At 36.4% G+C, this 16075-nt stretch overlaps 1 protein-coding gene across 1 annotated transcript in view; it reads right to left on the reverse strand.

Annotated features, from left to right (window-relative positions):
• The window catches only part of LOC127662215 (endoribonuclease Dicer-like), a 50240-nt gene extending 35003 nt beyond the window's left edge, over positions 1–15237 (reverse strand). The window contains exons 1-9 of the mRNA XM_052153312.1: positions 15151–15237; positions 14487–14568; positions 10448–10510; positions 8363–8466; positions 5279–5467; positions 3920–4073; positions 3264–3391; positions 2982–3116; positions 1186–1346 (exon numbers count right to left, since the gene is read on the reverse strand). Coding sequence (XP_052009272.1) covers positions 1186–1346; positions 2982–3116; positions 3264–3391; positions 3920–4073; positions 5279–5392 — 692 coding nt within the window. The 5' untranslated portion in view covers positions 5393–5467; positions 8363–8466; positions 10448–10510; positions 14487–14568; positions 15151–15237. The remainder of the gene's footprint in view (positions 1–1185; positions 1347–2981; positions 3117–3263; positions 3392–3919; positions 4074–5278; positions 5468–8362; positions 8467–10447; positions 10511–14486; positions 14569–15150) is intronic.
• Positions 15238–16075: the final 838 nt, after the last annotated feature.

Consider the following 16075-nt stretch of genomic DNA (forward strand, 5'->3'; position numbering starts at 1 on the left):
AGTTAAGGTCAAATCGACAGCATTTGTGGCATAATGTGCATTACCACAAAAATTGATTTAGACTTGTTCAACCTTAACAATCGAGGTGACAGTGAGGCACTTACAATGGAGGTAAAAGGGGGCCAATTCTTCAACATTAAAATACTCACCGTTCAAAAGTATGGGCACAAGACATTAAAGGATATGCGTTTAAACAGGATTAATCGATTACTAACCTTTTCTGTGTAAAAGTAGAGCCAATTTTACAACTTCGTTACAATGACGAAGTCAACAAACCCTAAAATGTCTGTAAAAATTACAATTATTATTTAAACTTTACAGCTTAAATACACAATTGAACAGAATAATTCATTCAAATGCTTTCATAAAATTATAAGCTTAACATTTCTGTGTTTAAACCCTCCAAAAATGGGCCACAATTCACCTTCTTTGTCCCCATTCATTTCCATTGTAAGTGCCTCACCGTAACCTTTAAACTTTGAGCTTAAATTGTATTGAACCCAGAACATTCCTTCAGCATCTTAATAGAAATGTCTTCACCAAAAATTCTCTAATAATTTACATACCCCTCTTGTCGTTCCAAAACTGATAGTGGCTCACTTTAAAGCTTTAAAAACCCTAAAGAATCATAAAAGTAGTCCATGCTGTGCCCTTATAAGGGTAGAAATGTGACAAGATATTGTCTTGTTTTCAGAAAACGAACAACATTTGGAGGGGTTTATGCTTAGAACAAGAAAAACATATTTGGCAATGGCAAATTTTTTCTTTGAATCAAGTTTTTTTTTTTCTAACCCCACTGAGCAAAGTTTTTTTTTATTGTGATAAGCATAAATGTCAGATTTCTCTGAAAACCAGACTCAAGTTTATTTATCTTGTTTCAAGAATATTTAGACATTTTTCTGGAAAACAAGACATAAATACTCAGTTTTGCAGTGCATGACAAGCCTTTGGATTGAAAGCACAAACCAGAATTGTTCACTAAAATGCTATCCTTTGTGTTCCGAATAAGAAGAAAGTCATATGGGTTCAGGACAACTTGAGTTAAATTATGACAGTATTTAAATAGTGGGAGACCTATTCCTTTAAAAGGACATATGCACTTCATTTCAACCCTGTTGCAAACATAACAAAGATTTTTAACGGAAACACTACAAAAATGCAGGAAAGTTGTAAGGAAAAATGTACCTATCCAGCACCACAAGATCAGTGGCAGTTTCTGCATTGCTCTGCAGTATCTTCTCAAGGTTCTGAATCTTTTCCTCCAGGTCACATGGGTCACATTTGCCATTTAAAATGGAAGCAGTCAGACCCAGAATGCGGGGACAGCATGGGCAACCCTCACAAATCTGCAAAGACAGCCAAGGACAAAAGGCTGAATTATCTTTATTTTGCATCATTGAACCAATTTTCTGTGACACAAACTCTGTTTAAAGGAACTAAACACATTTACACAGGAATCACAGTCACAGGACCTAATGCTTCACACACTAGAAATCTGATCATTATCATGCAAATCCACAAAAAGAATGATGCAGACTGATTGAAAAAGAAAATGTAAGGTCGCTCCAGTACAACAATTTATTTTTTGAAAGAACAAAAGCTGGAGAACCACCTCTTATACTAGCTTATTACACCTACTTAAAATATTTCTACTGGCGGTCAGAACAGACATTTTATTATGGCTTCACACAGCATTTGGCACCCAGCCACATAATTTGCAAAGGATTTGAAACCCTTTTACTGTCTGTATTGAGAATTGTTTTGGAATTAAATTGAATAATTTATCCCTGAATAAAAATTTAATCCAGGGCACTATACCCACTCTTAAATGAATAGTTCACCCCAAAATGACATTTTTCTCCTAATTTACTCACCCTCGTGGCATCCCAGATGTGCATGACTATCTTTTGCAGAACACAAAGATTTTTAGAAGAAAATCTCAGCTCTCTGTTAGTCCATTCAATTAAAGTGAATGGGGACCAAACTTTTGAAGCTTTAAAAAGCATATAAAAGTAACCTCTATGACTCCAGTGATATGTCTTCATGAAGCGATCCTTTCAGTTTTGGGTGAGACCGGGCCAAAAAATAACTCCTTTTTCACATCAGCAATCTCCTTGGCAATCATGATTTCAAGCTCAATTACACTTCCTAGCACCATCTAGAGGCTGCAATGGTAAATAAAGAATTACATTTTGGTCTGTTCTCACCCAAAATCGACAGGATTGCTTCAGAAAACATGGATTAATCCACTTGTCATATAGCTTACTTTTATGCTGCCATTTTGTGCTTTTTTTGAGTTTCAAACTTTTGGTCACAATTCACTAGCATTGTATGGACGTACAGAGCAGAGATATTCTTCAAAAAAATCTTTGTTTGTGTTCCGGATATATAAATCAAATTTGCATTCAGCTAATCCCTGGACCTGAATTGAGAGCACACACAATAATGACAATTCTGCCATCATTTACTCACCCTCATGTCATTCTAAACCTGTATGACTTTGTCTTGAGTGGAACACAATTCTTTTAGGAAGACTGACAGCCATTCACTTTCATTGAATGGGAAATATATTTAATGAAAGTCAATGGTAATTGGGGCTATCATTCTGCCAAATATCTCCTTGTGTGTTCCAAGGAAGAAATAAAAAGTAATACTGTTTTGGAAAAACTTAAGGGTGAGAAAATAATGACAGAATTTTCATCTTATGGTGAACTATGCTTTTGTGTATTGTCATGATTGTTATCCTTTATATAAAACCGTCCAGGAAAGAATGTTTCAGGCCAGCAACAATATCTTATCAGACCTCCTATATTCAATCTCCAGAACTAAATACATGCCCATTATTACCAGACCGATGGATTGACACCTCTTAGCATTTCAGTGGAATGACATTTAGGTGAGGCCTTCATCATCCCTCCCTTTACGGTGACAGATGCGATTTCACAGTCGTCGTTCAAAGCTGTAACGGACTGCAATTTCACCTTCATTATTTCCCGATATGGATGGTCCGTGATTGCAAGGTGGCATTCGTCAAAAACCAACAGGTTGATTTTTGATAGTGGCAAGACTCTATTCTTCAACACATGAAGGAAGATGTGGCATGTCATCACCAGAACCTGAAAGAACAGACATTATGGGAAAAACAGATGGGATGAGAGAATATGGTATAGGAGAGATTGCACGATGACACCTAATTGAGACATTCGGCAATAGAAATTATTCAAATCATTTCAGCAGCATGTTAAAAGGGTGTATAATCACACCTGATTCTCCATCATCTCTCTGTTCCGCATCTCCTCGGGCCATGATGTCATCTCCTCTGACATGTAGTCGCCTACCTGGAGATCGGAGTGGGTTCTTACAGTAGATGCTTGCTGAACCACAGATGATGCTTTGATCCGAAAAAGACAAACCAACAAAAATATTCAGCGAGACAATCATGTTTTCAACTGGTTTCATTAAAGCATGCTTAAATTGTGGGGGGCTTGGGTAGCTCAGTGGTAGAAGACGCAGGCTATGTGCACGCTGAGTGATTCCAGCCAGTTCTCCTAAGCAACCAAATTGGCCCAGTTGCTAGGGAGGGTAGAGTCACATGGGATAACCTCCTCGTGGTCGAGATAATGTGGTGCGTTCTTGGTGGTGTGCTTGGTGAGTTGAGCGTGGATACCGCAGTGGATGGAGTGAAGCCTCCACACGTGCCATGTCTCCGTGGCAACACGCTGAACACGCCACATGATGTGCGGGTTGATGCGTGGGTTGACGGTCTCAGACGTGGAGGCAGCTGGGATTCGTCCTCCGCCATCCGGATTGAAGATTGAGGACTTAAAAGTGCATTGTGAATTGGCCATTCCAAATTGGGTGAAAGGAACCCCCCCACCCAAAAAGCATGCTGAAATTGTGAGACAAGTATGTTCCTCACCTGCATTCACCAGGAAAACTGTCCTCTTCCCCTCCTCTCCACGGATTTGGTGGGAGAGTTCTTTGATTAGGAGTACTGCGATAAAGGTCTTCCCTGAGCCAGTATTTAAGCAGACTATAGTGTTGTGTTCAAGAGCTGCTTCAAGAAGTTCAACCTGGTAGGATAATAAAATAGGGTGAAATTATTCAAACAGTAAAATGTAACATACAAGTAACATGTAAATAATGTAAAAAAAAAAAAAACAGTTCAACAAAAAGAAAATTTGATGATCAATATAGTTGTGCTCATGCCGTTTCAAACCTGGACGAATTCTTTCTTCTATGAATCACAAAATGAGATGTTTGGCAGAACGTTCGAGCTGACAGGGAGCATGGGCTGTCAAGTTTCAAAAGGAACAACAAAAAGCCCTATAAAAATATTCCACACAACCCGTGCACTATATTAAAATCTCTAAAACCACGCATTAGTTGTGTGAGGGGAACAGACAAAAATGTAAGTCAGCAACAGCTCTCAAATCTCATTCACACATCCGCATATACAAACTAGAGACGTGCACACCTAATCCACTAATCGAGTGCTTGTTCTGCATCAGCTAGTCGAATAATAAAAACACTTCTTGAATATTGCAAATTGATTTTCCTTTCTGTACTTGCCTGCTGTGAGCAATGCTGAATTATTCTGTATTTGCCTTTTTGGGGGGCGGGAGTCAAGCTTTAATCTCAACAGCTGTAATCATAGTAACAGTGACTAAAGTAGATATCAAAAACGCCAATGTCCATTATAGCGGCATGTCACAAATGACAGTGCATTATGTATTAAACAAGTCCAATTGAGTCGCGAGCAAGTTATTTTTCAGTAAAAATTACTTGCATTTTGGTTTGTTCCTTTAGAGGTCTATCTAATGGCTTTAGAAGTCTTGTTATACAATGCACAAGTCATATGGATGAATGTTATGGTCCATTTCTGGCACTTTTGTTTTTGTTCTTTTTGGAGCTTGACATAACCTACTCACTGCATTGTTTCATTGTATGGAAACAAGCAGCAATGACCATTTTTAAAACATCTCCTTTTCTGGTCCACAGAAGCAAGCAAGTCAAACTGGTTTGAAATGACATGAGGACGAGTAAATAATGACTATTTTCATGATTTTTGGAGAACTATGCCTTTAATTAGACACGAAGCCACACAGACAAAAAACAACAACAACAACAAAACACAAGCAAATGGCTAGCAAGAACAGCTAATCGGATGCACAGGTAGCGGTCTAAACCAGCAGAGCATTATTGCCTGCTGCACTTCCACCAGTGCTTTCGGTTGTAAAGTAATCTTCTAACCCAAGAACAATTTCAAAATACTTGCCTGATATTTCCTTGGTGTATATATGTTGTCATGGATAGCTTCCTGCTGCCATGGGAGACCAAAGAAGGGCCCCATGGGTGAGGAGGCAGGGGTCACCAGCTGTAGTCCAGCCATGCTTAGAGACTGATAAGCAGGGGACCTCCAGTCATCCAGTGTTTATTTCATTGCATCATGGCCTTCGAAATCTCACTGTAAGGGGACCATGCAACATCAATCAGTTTAGTGGAATTCACAAACAACATTTTACAACATCAGTAAAATAGGTGGCATTTTGCGCTGGTTAGCTCCAGGGTATAAGTGCATTTGTGCAATATGTTGTTCAGGTCTGTTTAGGGGCCATCTGGATTAGGTGGGTTTCCATTATTGATGGGTCTACTCACTAGGGGTGCGTAAAAATATAGATTTTTCGATGCATCGTGATCTTCATTTCTTAAATCACGAGATCATTTTTTTTTGTATAGTAAAGTATAGTATCGTGGTGGAGTATTCAGCAGTGAGATCGTTTCACTGTGTGTTGAGTTTTAAAAGTTGTTCCGTGTAATGTGTCCAAAGACGAGATACACGCAACCCATTTGTCATTGAACAATGTCTCTTTTAATACCCTGTCAGTTCTCTACAGTCAGTTGATGATCAAAACAATTTTTATTTTTATTTTAATCATGCATAAAATTATTCAAGTATCTCTCATTAACATGAGCTCATTTACAGACACTCTTTACAGAAATGTCCATTTTGATAAAAACAAGACCGGTTTCATCACGTGTTAAACAAATTCATGTAAATACTTGTAAATAGTAGAAATTATGCAATTAAACAATAACAAAAATAATATATAAAATCTAATAAATATCAAATGTTTTGACTGAATACATGGATTTTTTCGTTTTTAAAAAGCCAAAATGTGACCAAAATTATGAAAAACTAATAAAATGTAATTAGTCAAATTGGTCCCCTTAATAATTATCAGCGTTAGCTGCACTATAAATACTAATACAGTTGAAGTCAGAAGTTTACATACACCTTAGACAAATACATTTAAACTCAATTCCTGACATTTAATCATAGAAAACACTCCCTGTCTACTTTATTTCACTACTTTATTTTAAGACTGTTAAATGTCATGGGCCTGGGTAGCTCAGTGAGTAAAGACACGGACTACCAGTCGCAAATTCGAATCCAAGGCGTGCTGAATGACTCCAGCCAGGTCTCCTAAGCAACCAAATAGGCCCAGTTGCTAGGGAGGGTAGAGTCACATGGGGTAACCTCCTCGTGGTCACTATGTGGTTCTCGTTCTCAGTGGAGTGCGTGGTGAGTTGTGCGTTGATGCCGCGGAGAATAGCGTGAAGCCTCCACACAAGCTATGCATCCGCGGTAATGCACTCAACAAGCCACGTGATGTGATATTTTCTATCGGATTGAGGGCAGGGCTTTGTAATGGCCTCTCCAATACATTGACTTTGTTGTCCTTAAGCCATTTTGCCACAACTTTGGAGGTATGCTTGGGGTCATTGTCCATTTGGAGGACCCATTTGTGACCAAGCTTTAACTTCATGGCTGATGTCTTGACATGTTGCTTCAATATATCCACATAATTTTCCTTCCTCATGATACCATCTATTTTGTGAATTGCACCAGTCCCTCCTGCAGCAAAGCAAACCACAACATGATGCTGCCACCCCCATGCTTCACAGTCGGGATGGTGTTCTTCGGCTCACAACCCTCACCCTTTTTCCCCCAAAAATAATGATGGTCATTATGGCCAAACTGTTAAATTTTTGTTTCATTAGACCAGAGGACATTTCTCCAAGATATTTGTCTCCATGTGCACTTGCAAACGGTAGTCTGGATTTGTATGGTGATTTAGAGCAGTGGCTTATTCCTCGCTGAGCAGCCTTTCAGGTTATGTCAATATAGGACTTGTTTTACTGTGGATATAGATATTGTCTACCTGTTTCCTCCAGCATCTTCACAAGTTCCTTTGCTGTTGTTCTGGGATTGATTCGCACTTTTCGCACAAAACATGCTCATATCTAGGAGATCTTCCTGAGCGGTATGATGTCAATGTATTTCCATGGTGTTTATACTTGCATACTATTGTTTGTACAGATGAGTTCCAGAGGTCTTAGCTTTTTTCTTTTGATTTTCCCATGATGTGATTGAAGGTAGGCCTTAAAACACATCCACTGGTACACCTCCTATCAGAAGCTAATTGACTAACTGTCTAAAGGCTTGACATAATTTTCTGGAATTTTCCAAGCTGCTTAAAGGCACAGTTCTTACGCAGTTCAATTCTTACTAGATTTAATTAAGTTACCTTCACTCTCCAAATCCTAAAGTAGTCATTAATAAAAACATTTAAGAGGTCCTAATTAAATATTACTTGAAATGTCACATTTTGGAATCATAACTCAAATACATAAGTTCTTTAAACTTTGGCGTCGAGTACTAATAACTCAAAATTACCAAGTACAACATTTCGGCTGTGTGGAATACCCATAAACACTTTTAAATTCATTTTAATAAATTATGTTTGTTTGCTCAAAACAAGGGAACTTATGTAGTAAAATAATAGTTTTTTTTTTATTTAAAAATATATTTAGTTTTAATTTTTATGACAATTGTTGTCACCACGAGGGTGATTAGTGTTACCTCTGGTGAACTTGGAGCCTGTTAATGTTAAGCCCGTCCCCTTTACTCAATTGTACTTTACAAAAGTGCAGATTTATGTGCACCAAGTAGTACGGAGTAAAATCCAGTGTGCCATATGGCTAACCTAGAGTCTAGTCATAATTTCCCTTATACCGTTTAATACATTATAACCCAATTTAAATAATTAAATCAAAATAACAATACTTTAATCATAGATGAGTTATGCTTACTTGTAACTAATTAACATTATTTAAAAATTATGTTCAGTTTACTTGCAATGCAAGTATATAAGAGTCTCTTATATATGCAAGCAAAAGGGACATTATAACTTAAACATACCCGTATTAATCTGTATCAAATCAAAATCGGAATTGAAAGCTTGTGAACTGGAATCTAATCATGAAACCTGCATCAATACTCAGCCCTACTACTCACAGCATGTACGTTCCCTGCTATGCTGTGTAACCAGGCCACATTTATTCTGGGAGTCATTATCAGTGATCTGCAAATCAGCTCATGCTTTTCCCCCAAGAGTTTGTCTGTAGATGGAAAAACAGACACAACAGAGAACATTCACAAATTGTAAAATAGAAATAAAGATGTTTGGAGTAAATAGGTCTGAAATGTTCAGATTACTCATCACACTGTAATAGCTTTCAGTTTTTTAAATTATGGAATGTAAGCAAGAATGTAACAGCAAAATCGAAAAGATACTAAATAAAGGTTTGAAACCTTTTTCAAACTTTTTTGAAAAATACAACTTAATCATAGAAAGAGAGAATTGGAATAGAAATAAAAGCTATATTACATAAAAAATTAAGTAAATTCACTAAAAAAATATTTAAAAACAGGAAATGTACAAAAATCAGGAAGCTAGCATTTTTGCTAATCGACTAAGCTATCATAATTTATCCAATTTTAATATTTGCAAAATGGCCAAATATCGTCTGGCTAATCTGCCAGACCAATATATTGTTCTATTGCAGTAGTCATATTCTCGGCTTGTAAAAATTAGCAAATCTCACAAAGCTGAGCAAAACACAGCCAATATTTATAATATATATATATATATATATATATATATATACACACACACACACATATACACTCACCTAAAGGATTATTAGGAACACCATACTAATACTGTGTTTGACCCCCTTTCGCCTTCAGAACTGCCTTAATTCTACGTGGCATTGATTCAACAAGGTGCTTAAAGCATTCTTTAGAAATGTTGGCCCATATTGATAGGATAGCATCTTGCAGTTGATGGAGATTTGTGGGATGCACATCCAGGGCACGAAGCTCCGTTCCACCACATCCCAAAGATGCTCTATTGGGTTGAGATCTGGTGACTGTGGGGGCCATTTTAGTACAGTGAACTCATTGTCATGTTCAAGAAACCGATTTGAAATGATTCGAGCTTTGTGACATGGTGCATTATCCTGCTGGAAGTAGCCATCAGAGGATGGGTACATGGTGGCCATAAAGGGATGGACATGGTCAGAAGCAATGCTCAGGTAGGCCGTGGCATTTAAACAATGCCCAATTGGCACTAAGGGGCCTAAAGTGTGCCAAGAAAACATCCCCCACACCATTACACCACCACCACCAGCCTGCACAGTGGTAACAAGGCAAGATGGATCCATGTTCTCATTCTGTTTACGCCAAATTCTGACTCTACCATCTGAATGTCTCAACAGAAATCGAGACTCATCAGACCAGGCAACATTTTTCCAGTCTTCAACTGTCCAATTTTGGTGAGCTCTTGCAAATTGTAGCCTCTTTTTCCTATTTATAGTGGAGATGAGTGGTACCCGGTGGGGTCTTCTGCTGTTGTAGCCCATCCGCCTCAAGGTTGTGCATGTTGTGGCTTCACAAATGCTTTGCTGCATACCTCGGTTGTAACGAGTGGTTATTTCAGGCAAAGCTGCTCTTCTATCAGCTTGAATCAGTCGGCCCATTCTCCTCTGACCTCTAGCATCAACAAGGCATTTTCGCCCACAGGACTGCCGCATACTGGATGTTTTTCCCTTTTCACACCATTCTTTGTAAACCCTAGAAATGGTTGTGCATGAAAATCCCAGTAACTGAGCAGATTGTGAAATACTCAGACCGGCCCGTCTGGCACCAACAACCATGCCACGCTCAAAATTGCTTAAATCACCTTTCTTTCCAATTCTGACATTCAGTTTGGAGTTCAGGAGATTGTCTTGACCAGGACCACACCCCTAAATGCATTGAAGCAACTGCCATGTGAAATTGAAGTTCCTAGTAATCCTTTAGGTGAGTGTATATATATACACATACACACTTTTAAATCAAAAATTGTATTCAGTGATACATATTTTGAAAATAATGAACTTTTTTTTTTTAAATAAATAAATGAAACAGTAACCAAAACACCAAAAACATTTACTAATATTTTTTTTACTGACTACTTTATATAGCATACAGATTAAAACACATGATTCAGTTGAATACTAAATTAAATTACTATTTCAGCAGATACAAACAAAGTACCGTTATGCTGCAGATGGGGGAGGGGGCTCGAGTCAAAGCCTGAGATAATATTCGTTCAATGCCCTGAAAATAATGAGAGAGAAAATATAGAATGTGATAATGGACACATCTCTGGCAAGCAGAGGACGGCTGAATTTGGATGACAACTGGCTTGTCAACACATTTTTGCCACTTGAGATGAAGCCCACACTTTCCTTCTGAACACTGTTGTTCAGCACAGCTGCAACAAATCACCACGAGTCATTTCAGCTCAAGTCACACAAGGCTTCATTTTCAGTGAGCGAACACATTTGCTCTTAGTTAAAATCTGCTCTCCGACTCCATGTTCAGGTTTGTGCATCGCTAATGCAACAACACAGGTTATTTACTTTCAGATTTTTAAAACGCTGACACACATCTGTTTCGATGAACGACTCTATGTTAAATGCCTGGCTGAAAAACAGCTGGCTGGGTTACGGCTGCCCAATTCCACAATACACAAGCAGATTTTGAATTTATAAGTGTTGAAAATTAAGGCCAAGAACTACTTATGAACCAGTGGTTACTTTTAGTGAATAAGTGAGGGCAACATCCTTGCAAAAATAGTTGCAGTTAGAGGTGGGCGAAATGTCATACCACAGTATGCGCCATTTTTAGGGCTATCAATTAGAAGCGTTAATTGCAAATAATTATACGAAAAGAGTTAAAAAGATTAACGCAATTCATTGTTTCCCCAATATGGCAGAGCAATTCAAGCTTAAAGTACCACCAGTTTTCAGCAGGGGGCAGTAAACAAAATCCAGCTGTATAGGCAATGTGCAGCTGTACAGATAACAAACCTCACACTTGTTCGACACTAGCGACAGCACAAGATGAGGAATGTCCTTATGTTTAAACACAGCTGGACAGAACAAAAATCTGAATGCTGGGATCTCGAAACTTGTTTTTCTAAATTTCAAACTTAATTTAACTTGACACAGCAACCTAAAACGCTGCGTTTAAATGCCGATAAATCTCTCAGACAGATTAAATTACAAAATTGATTACTGTGGACTAAGCCAAATAGGCTGCAGTTCAATGATAAGGAAATAAAAAATATATTGCATTATAAAGCCACTTTTTGTATTGTCACAATAATGTAATGCATTTTATTTATCTGAATGATAATTTTTATAATATATATTAATTGAATTATTGGTATTTGAGGGGCAATCTCTGCAAATATTTATGTATACCATTTATTTATATAAATAAAATTTTATATATATATATATATATATATATATATATATATATATATATATATATAAATAAATAAAATTGTTTTCCTTAGTAGAGAACTGAATGCTTTACAAATGCAAATTAGGAGGCCAACATCAAATGTGATTATTTTCTTTATATTAGAACTTGGACACTAAACAAATAATAGGATTAATCATAGCAAATTAACAAAAATTATTGCATTACATTCATTGTAGTTTCAACTCTAAATTCTGATTGGAGGGGTTACATTTGAAGGCACAGTAAATAGCCAATTTACACACATTTGTGATCGCACATCCGTTAAATATTTTAATTACATGGAACTACATAGATGTTAATTGGAAACTGTGAATGACAAACGTATCTCAAATAGTTTGGGACAAGTCATAAACTATTGTAATCGATTCAAAATCTATTCATTTCAGTTATAATGTCCTTTTGCTTACATATAAAATTAATTATCTCCCAGCTAATGCAGTTAATTATGTAGGGGACCTTTGAACAAGGTACATTAGGAAAATATACATTTTACTAATGATATTTTATTCATCATTTGTCACAGTTTGGCTCTTTAAAAATGAACAAATAATATCTTATTTATTGATTGAATAAATGTATATCTACTATACTATCTGTTACATATTTATTGTAAATTGCAAAATTTTTACTACTAACAAGTATTTACATTGATTTGTTGAACACGTGCTAAAAACGGTACTGTCCCTTTTACAAAAAACTGCATTTCTGTAAACAGCACCTTTAAATGAGTGCATGTTAATGAGAGAGGACTCGATTGGCTTTACCTCATCTGAGCGAAGCATGATTCAATTTAAATGTTTTTTTGTATTCAATGAAAAATGGATTTCGTGGATCTCGTCTTGGACACACATTACACAGAACAACTTTTACGCTCAACATGATGTGAAAGAATCTTGGTGATGACTAAACTACACAATTACTGGCGAGAGAAACGTAAACATTTACAAGCCAGTTGACAAATATATTCACTTTAGATGCATAGCCCAAAATTTGGTTGCAAATGCAAGTGATTTCCTCTCATTGTAGTAGAGGGTTGAGCATTGAGTGAAAGATCTATCTTGGGATTAAGAATTGATATTGAGACCCTTCAAATTAAGATTGTGGTTAATTGGAAAAACAATATTTTTACCAACCCCTAGTTGACAGACACATTTCTATTGCAGTCATACCATTCCATCCCTGGTTACTATGTTTATCGTCACTAATATAATAAAATATATATATATACTAATATAATCATAAATTGATATACTTTCTGGTTCTTACAGTGCAAGAGTCTTTAAAAATTACAGATTTTGAAATTTGCTATTTTCATTTTGGATACAATGGTGGTGGCTAATAATAATTAGGCTAATAATCATTTATTATAATTTATTATCGTAAAAATTGCAGTCTAGTATTTTGGTGGAAACTATGATTAACCTAACAAATTTTGGAGGGAGAGAAAACTTTATCTCTCCAAAATCAGGTTATGACCATCGACTACTTTCAAGGTTGCTTTATTGCGAAGCATGCAAGTCTTATTTTTGCTCTAACAAATCGCCGTAGACGTCTAGACTTCATGCTAACCTCCAGCCTCACTGTAGGCATATTAAGAGCAGGCCAGACTGACTGCATCCGGCAGACCCAGTCGAAATTAAGAACAAAGTGTTGAGCAATACCTACATTACCATGTGAATGACTGAGTGTAGCAGCAGATATGAGGACTGTTCGCTTACTACTATAATTCCATCCAAGAAAGCTAAAATGCTACTTCTAGGGCCTACTATTGCAGAAACACATGTAAATTGACTTCCATTATATGTGGGGGAGATTAAATTCTTCAAAAATGTAATTTAATGGAACTTATTTGAGTTTGAAATGGCTTGAGGGTGTGTAAATAATAAAGACATTTTCATTTTTGTGTTGCCTATCCCTTTAATCTGAGCCAGAGGAAACAATATAAATGGACAAACATGAATTATGAGTTTTGTTGTCCACTTCAGCCATTCAATCAAATTAAACAATCACTAAAATATATTAATATACAAACAAAACAAAAACTGGCTTAAAAGTATTTCCACAATACACATGCAGGATCACTAATATGAAAACAAATGTGACCGCACCTGATTTTGGGCCTCTGAACTCACACTTGTCACATGAAAGAGCGCTTCAGACTAACCTATCCAGCAGGTCACCTGATTTGATCTTGAAAATAAGGAGCGGGTCTCTATAACCTCCGGCTCACATGCACACAAGTATTCTCATCAATAATTCATTTTGCTTAAATTACTGTCACTTTATTTTGTGGAAAGCAACATGTTGATTTAGTGGGATACAGCATTTGCAGAGCATGTGTTCAAAAGTGTGCAATATTCTAATGATATACAGCAGTAAGCAACTTGCCAGTTGAGCTGGCACTATCAGTTTATCAGTTCAATAAAATCAAAAGAGACACAAGCACAACAAATTAATCATTAACAGCTCTCACTACTTCAAAATATGCTGTACTGTGACAGTTCTAGTAGAATGGCACAGTAATGGTATCAAATAGTAATGCCAAGCAGCTTTGATATACATAGTACTAAAAGAATATTCATATTCAAAATCATTACATTACAATGCACAAAATAAAACTATTTTTAGCGTTGTCCTGATAAATCCAACAAATGATATTTTTAGATGTTTCAATGTAAATATTTTATTAACAAAATAATCTTAATGTAACACCACCTTTACTTTATTCTTCAGCTCACCTAAAAAGGATAACAAATACCTTTTTAATAATTCCAGAATCACCCAGCCAAACTGATGAAAACCCAATGTCCTCCAGCACGACTCCACCGAGCAAATATTAGCTGCATAACACACAACATAAATATCGCATCAGTAGCTTTTAAACTCTGATCAGTGTACTCTACAGATGATTATTCATGCAGATCAGTTAGGCCTCATTGCGACCTTGGCCTTGGAATGAGCCTGCAACATATACGAGGCCCCTCAAATCTCATGTATCATACAAACGTGATTCTTGCGTTACCAATATTATTCGTTACACCAGAAATACATCACAGGATCTGAAGCTGTACTATTAGTCACTGCATCTGCCATGTGCATCAATTTTAAGGGAGCCAACAGACGCGTGCAGCTAAATAGGCACCGTCATTCAAAAAGAATACACTATGCATTGTTTAACTAAACTTAAAAAGTCCAATAAATTAACCTCATATCTCAATTACAAACACGGACTTAGTGTACAAACGGTTTACAACAAATGCACATTGGTTAGAAATGTCACAGCACATTTGGCCCGAGTGGTTAGCACGCGAGCTAGCGTTAGCTTTGGATGTTTTATTGATTATTTCGGGATCTCGAAATAGAAAACACAAGCGATCAGAGTGTGTGCGTGTGTTGTTTTGCAGAGAGAGTCTCGTGCTCACCGATGGTGAATTGTTTTATTGGTCACGTTGTGTTGAAAAGTATCTTGTTAAACGGTGCGGTGCCCCCCTCTCTCTCTCCCCATTCCCTTCTGCTGCTGTTGTCAGACTGCTGCATGCGTGTGAAGCCAGCGACAATGAGACTGCAACTTATTCCGAGACATTATATTTCTTTAATATAAAAGCCCAAACTTTTTAACGCTTGACTGAACGGAAATGAAAAGGAGTCAACAGAGTATTGTATTTTATATTGTATATCATTATTTCAAACTGATCATTACAGATAAATATTTGAATGCATGCTATATTTGATGAATTGTTTTTCTTTAAAATAAAAGCCCCTCTTCTCCTCACTTTCTGTGACTAATGAAAAATAAATGAGAGATTTTGCACATATTTATAAAGGATATTTCTAAATAACCTTCTGAAAATCTAGAAAATACATACTTGCTGAACTTTCTGTGAATTGTAATTTATTTATTTTGCTGAAGCCGTATAGTTATTTATATTTTATTTTGATTCTATTATTTTTATATCTTTACTTAACTTTTAAATTCTTTGTAAAGTTTTATGAGTATTTCATTGATAAAGTGTTCTTCTATGGAATTATTTTATGAAATTCTTCAGTAAAATGATCTACATGTATTAAATATGCTCTAAATGTTTGTTATTATTATTGTCATAAATAATAATTATTATTACAGCTGATTTCTGACTCACAGTGTCAGGAACAATTCCTGTGCAATAACCCAGTAACTCTGTCTCTAATCAGCCACCTGTTTACTGGTTACTACTTATTTGTATTCATCATTCTATATTTCACAGTTGTTCATTATGTTCATACTGTTCATATTGTTATATTGTCATATTGTATATACTGTATACCAATCCACCTACCTCAAGTCACAATTCCTGCACAAAATACTTG

This window comes from Xyrauchen texanus, chromosome 22, assembly GCF_025860055.1.
Source record: "Xyrauchen texanus isolate HMW12.3.18 chromosome 22, RBS_HiC_50CHRs, whole genome shotgun sequence".
Lineage (NCBI taxonomy): Eukaryota > Metazoa > Chordata > Actinopteri > Cypriniformes > Catostomidae > Xyrauchen > Xyrauchen texanus.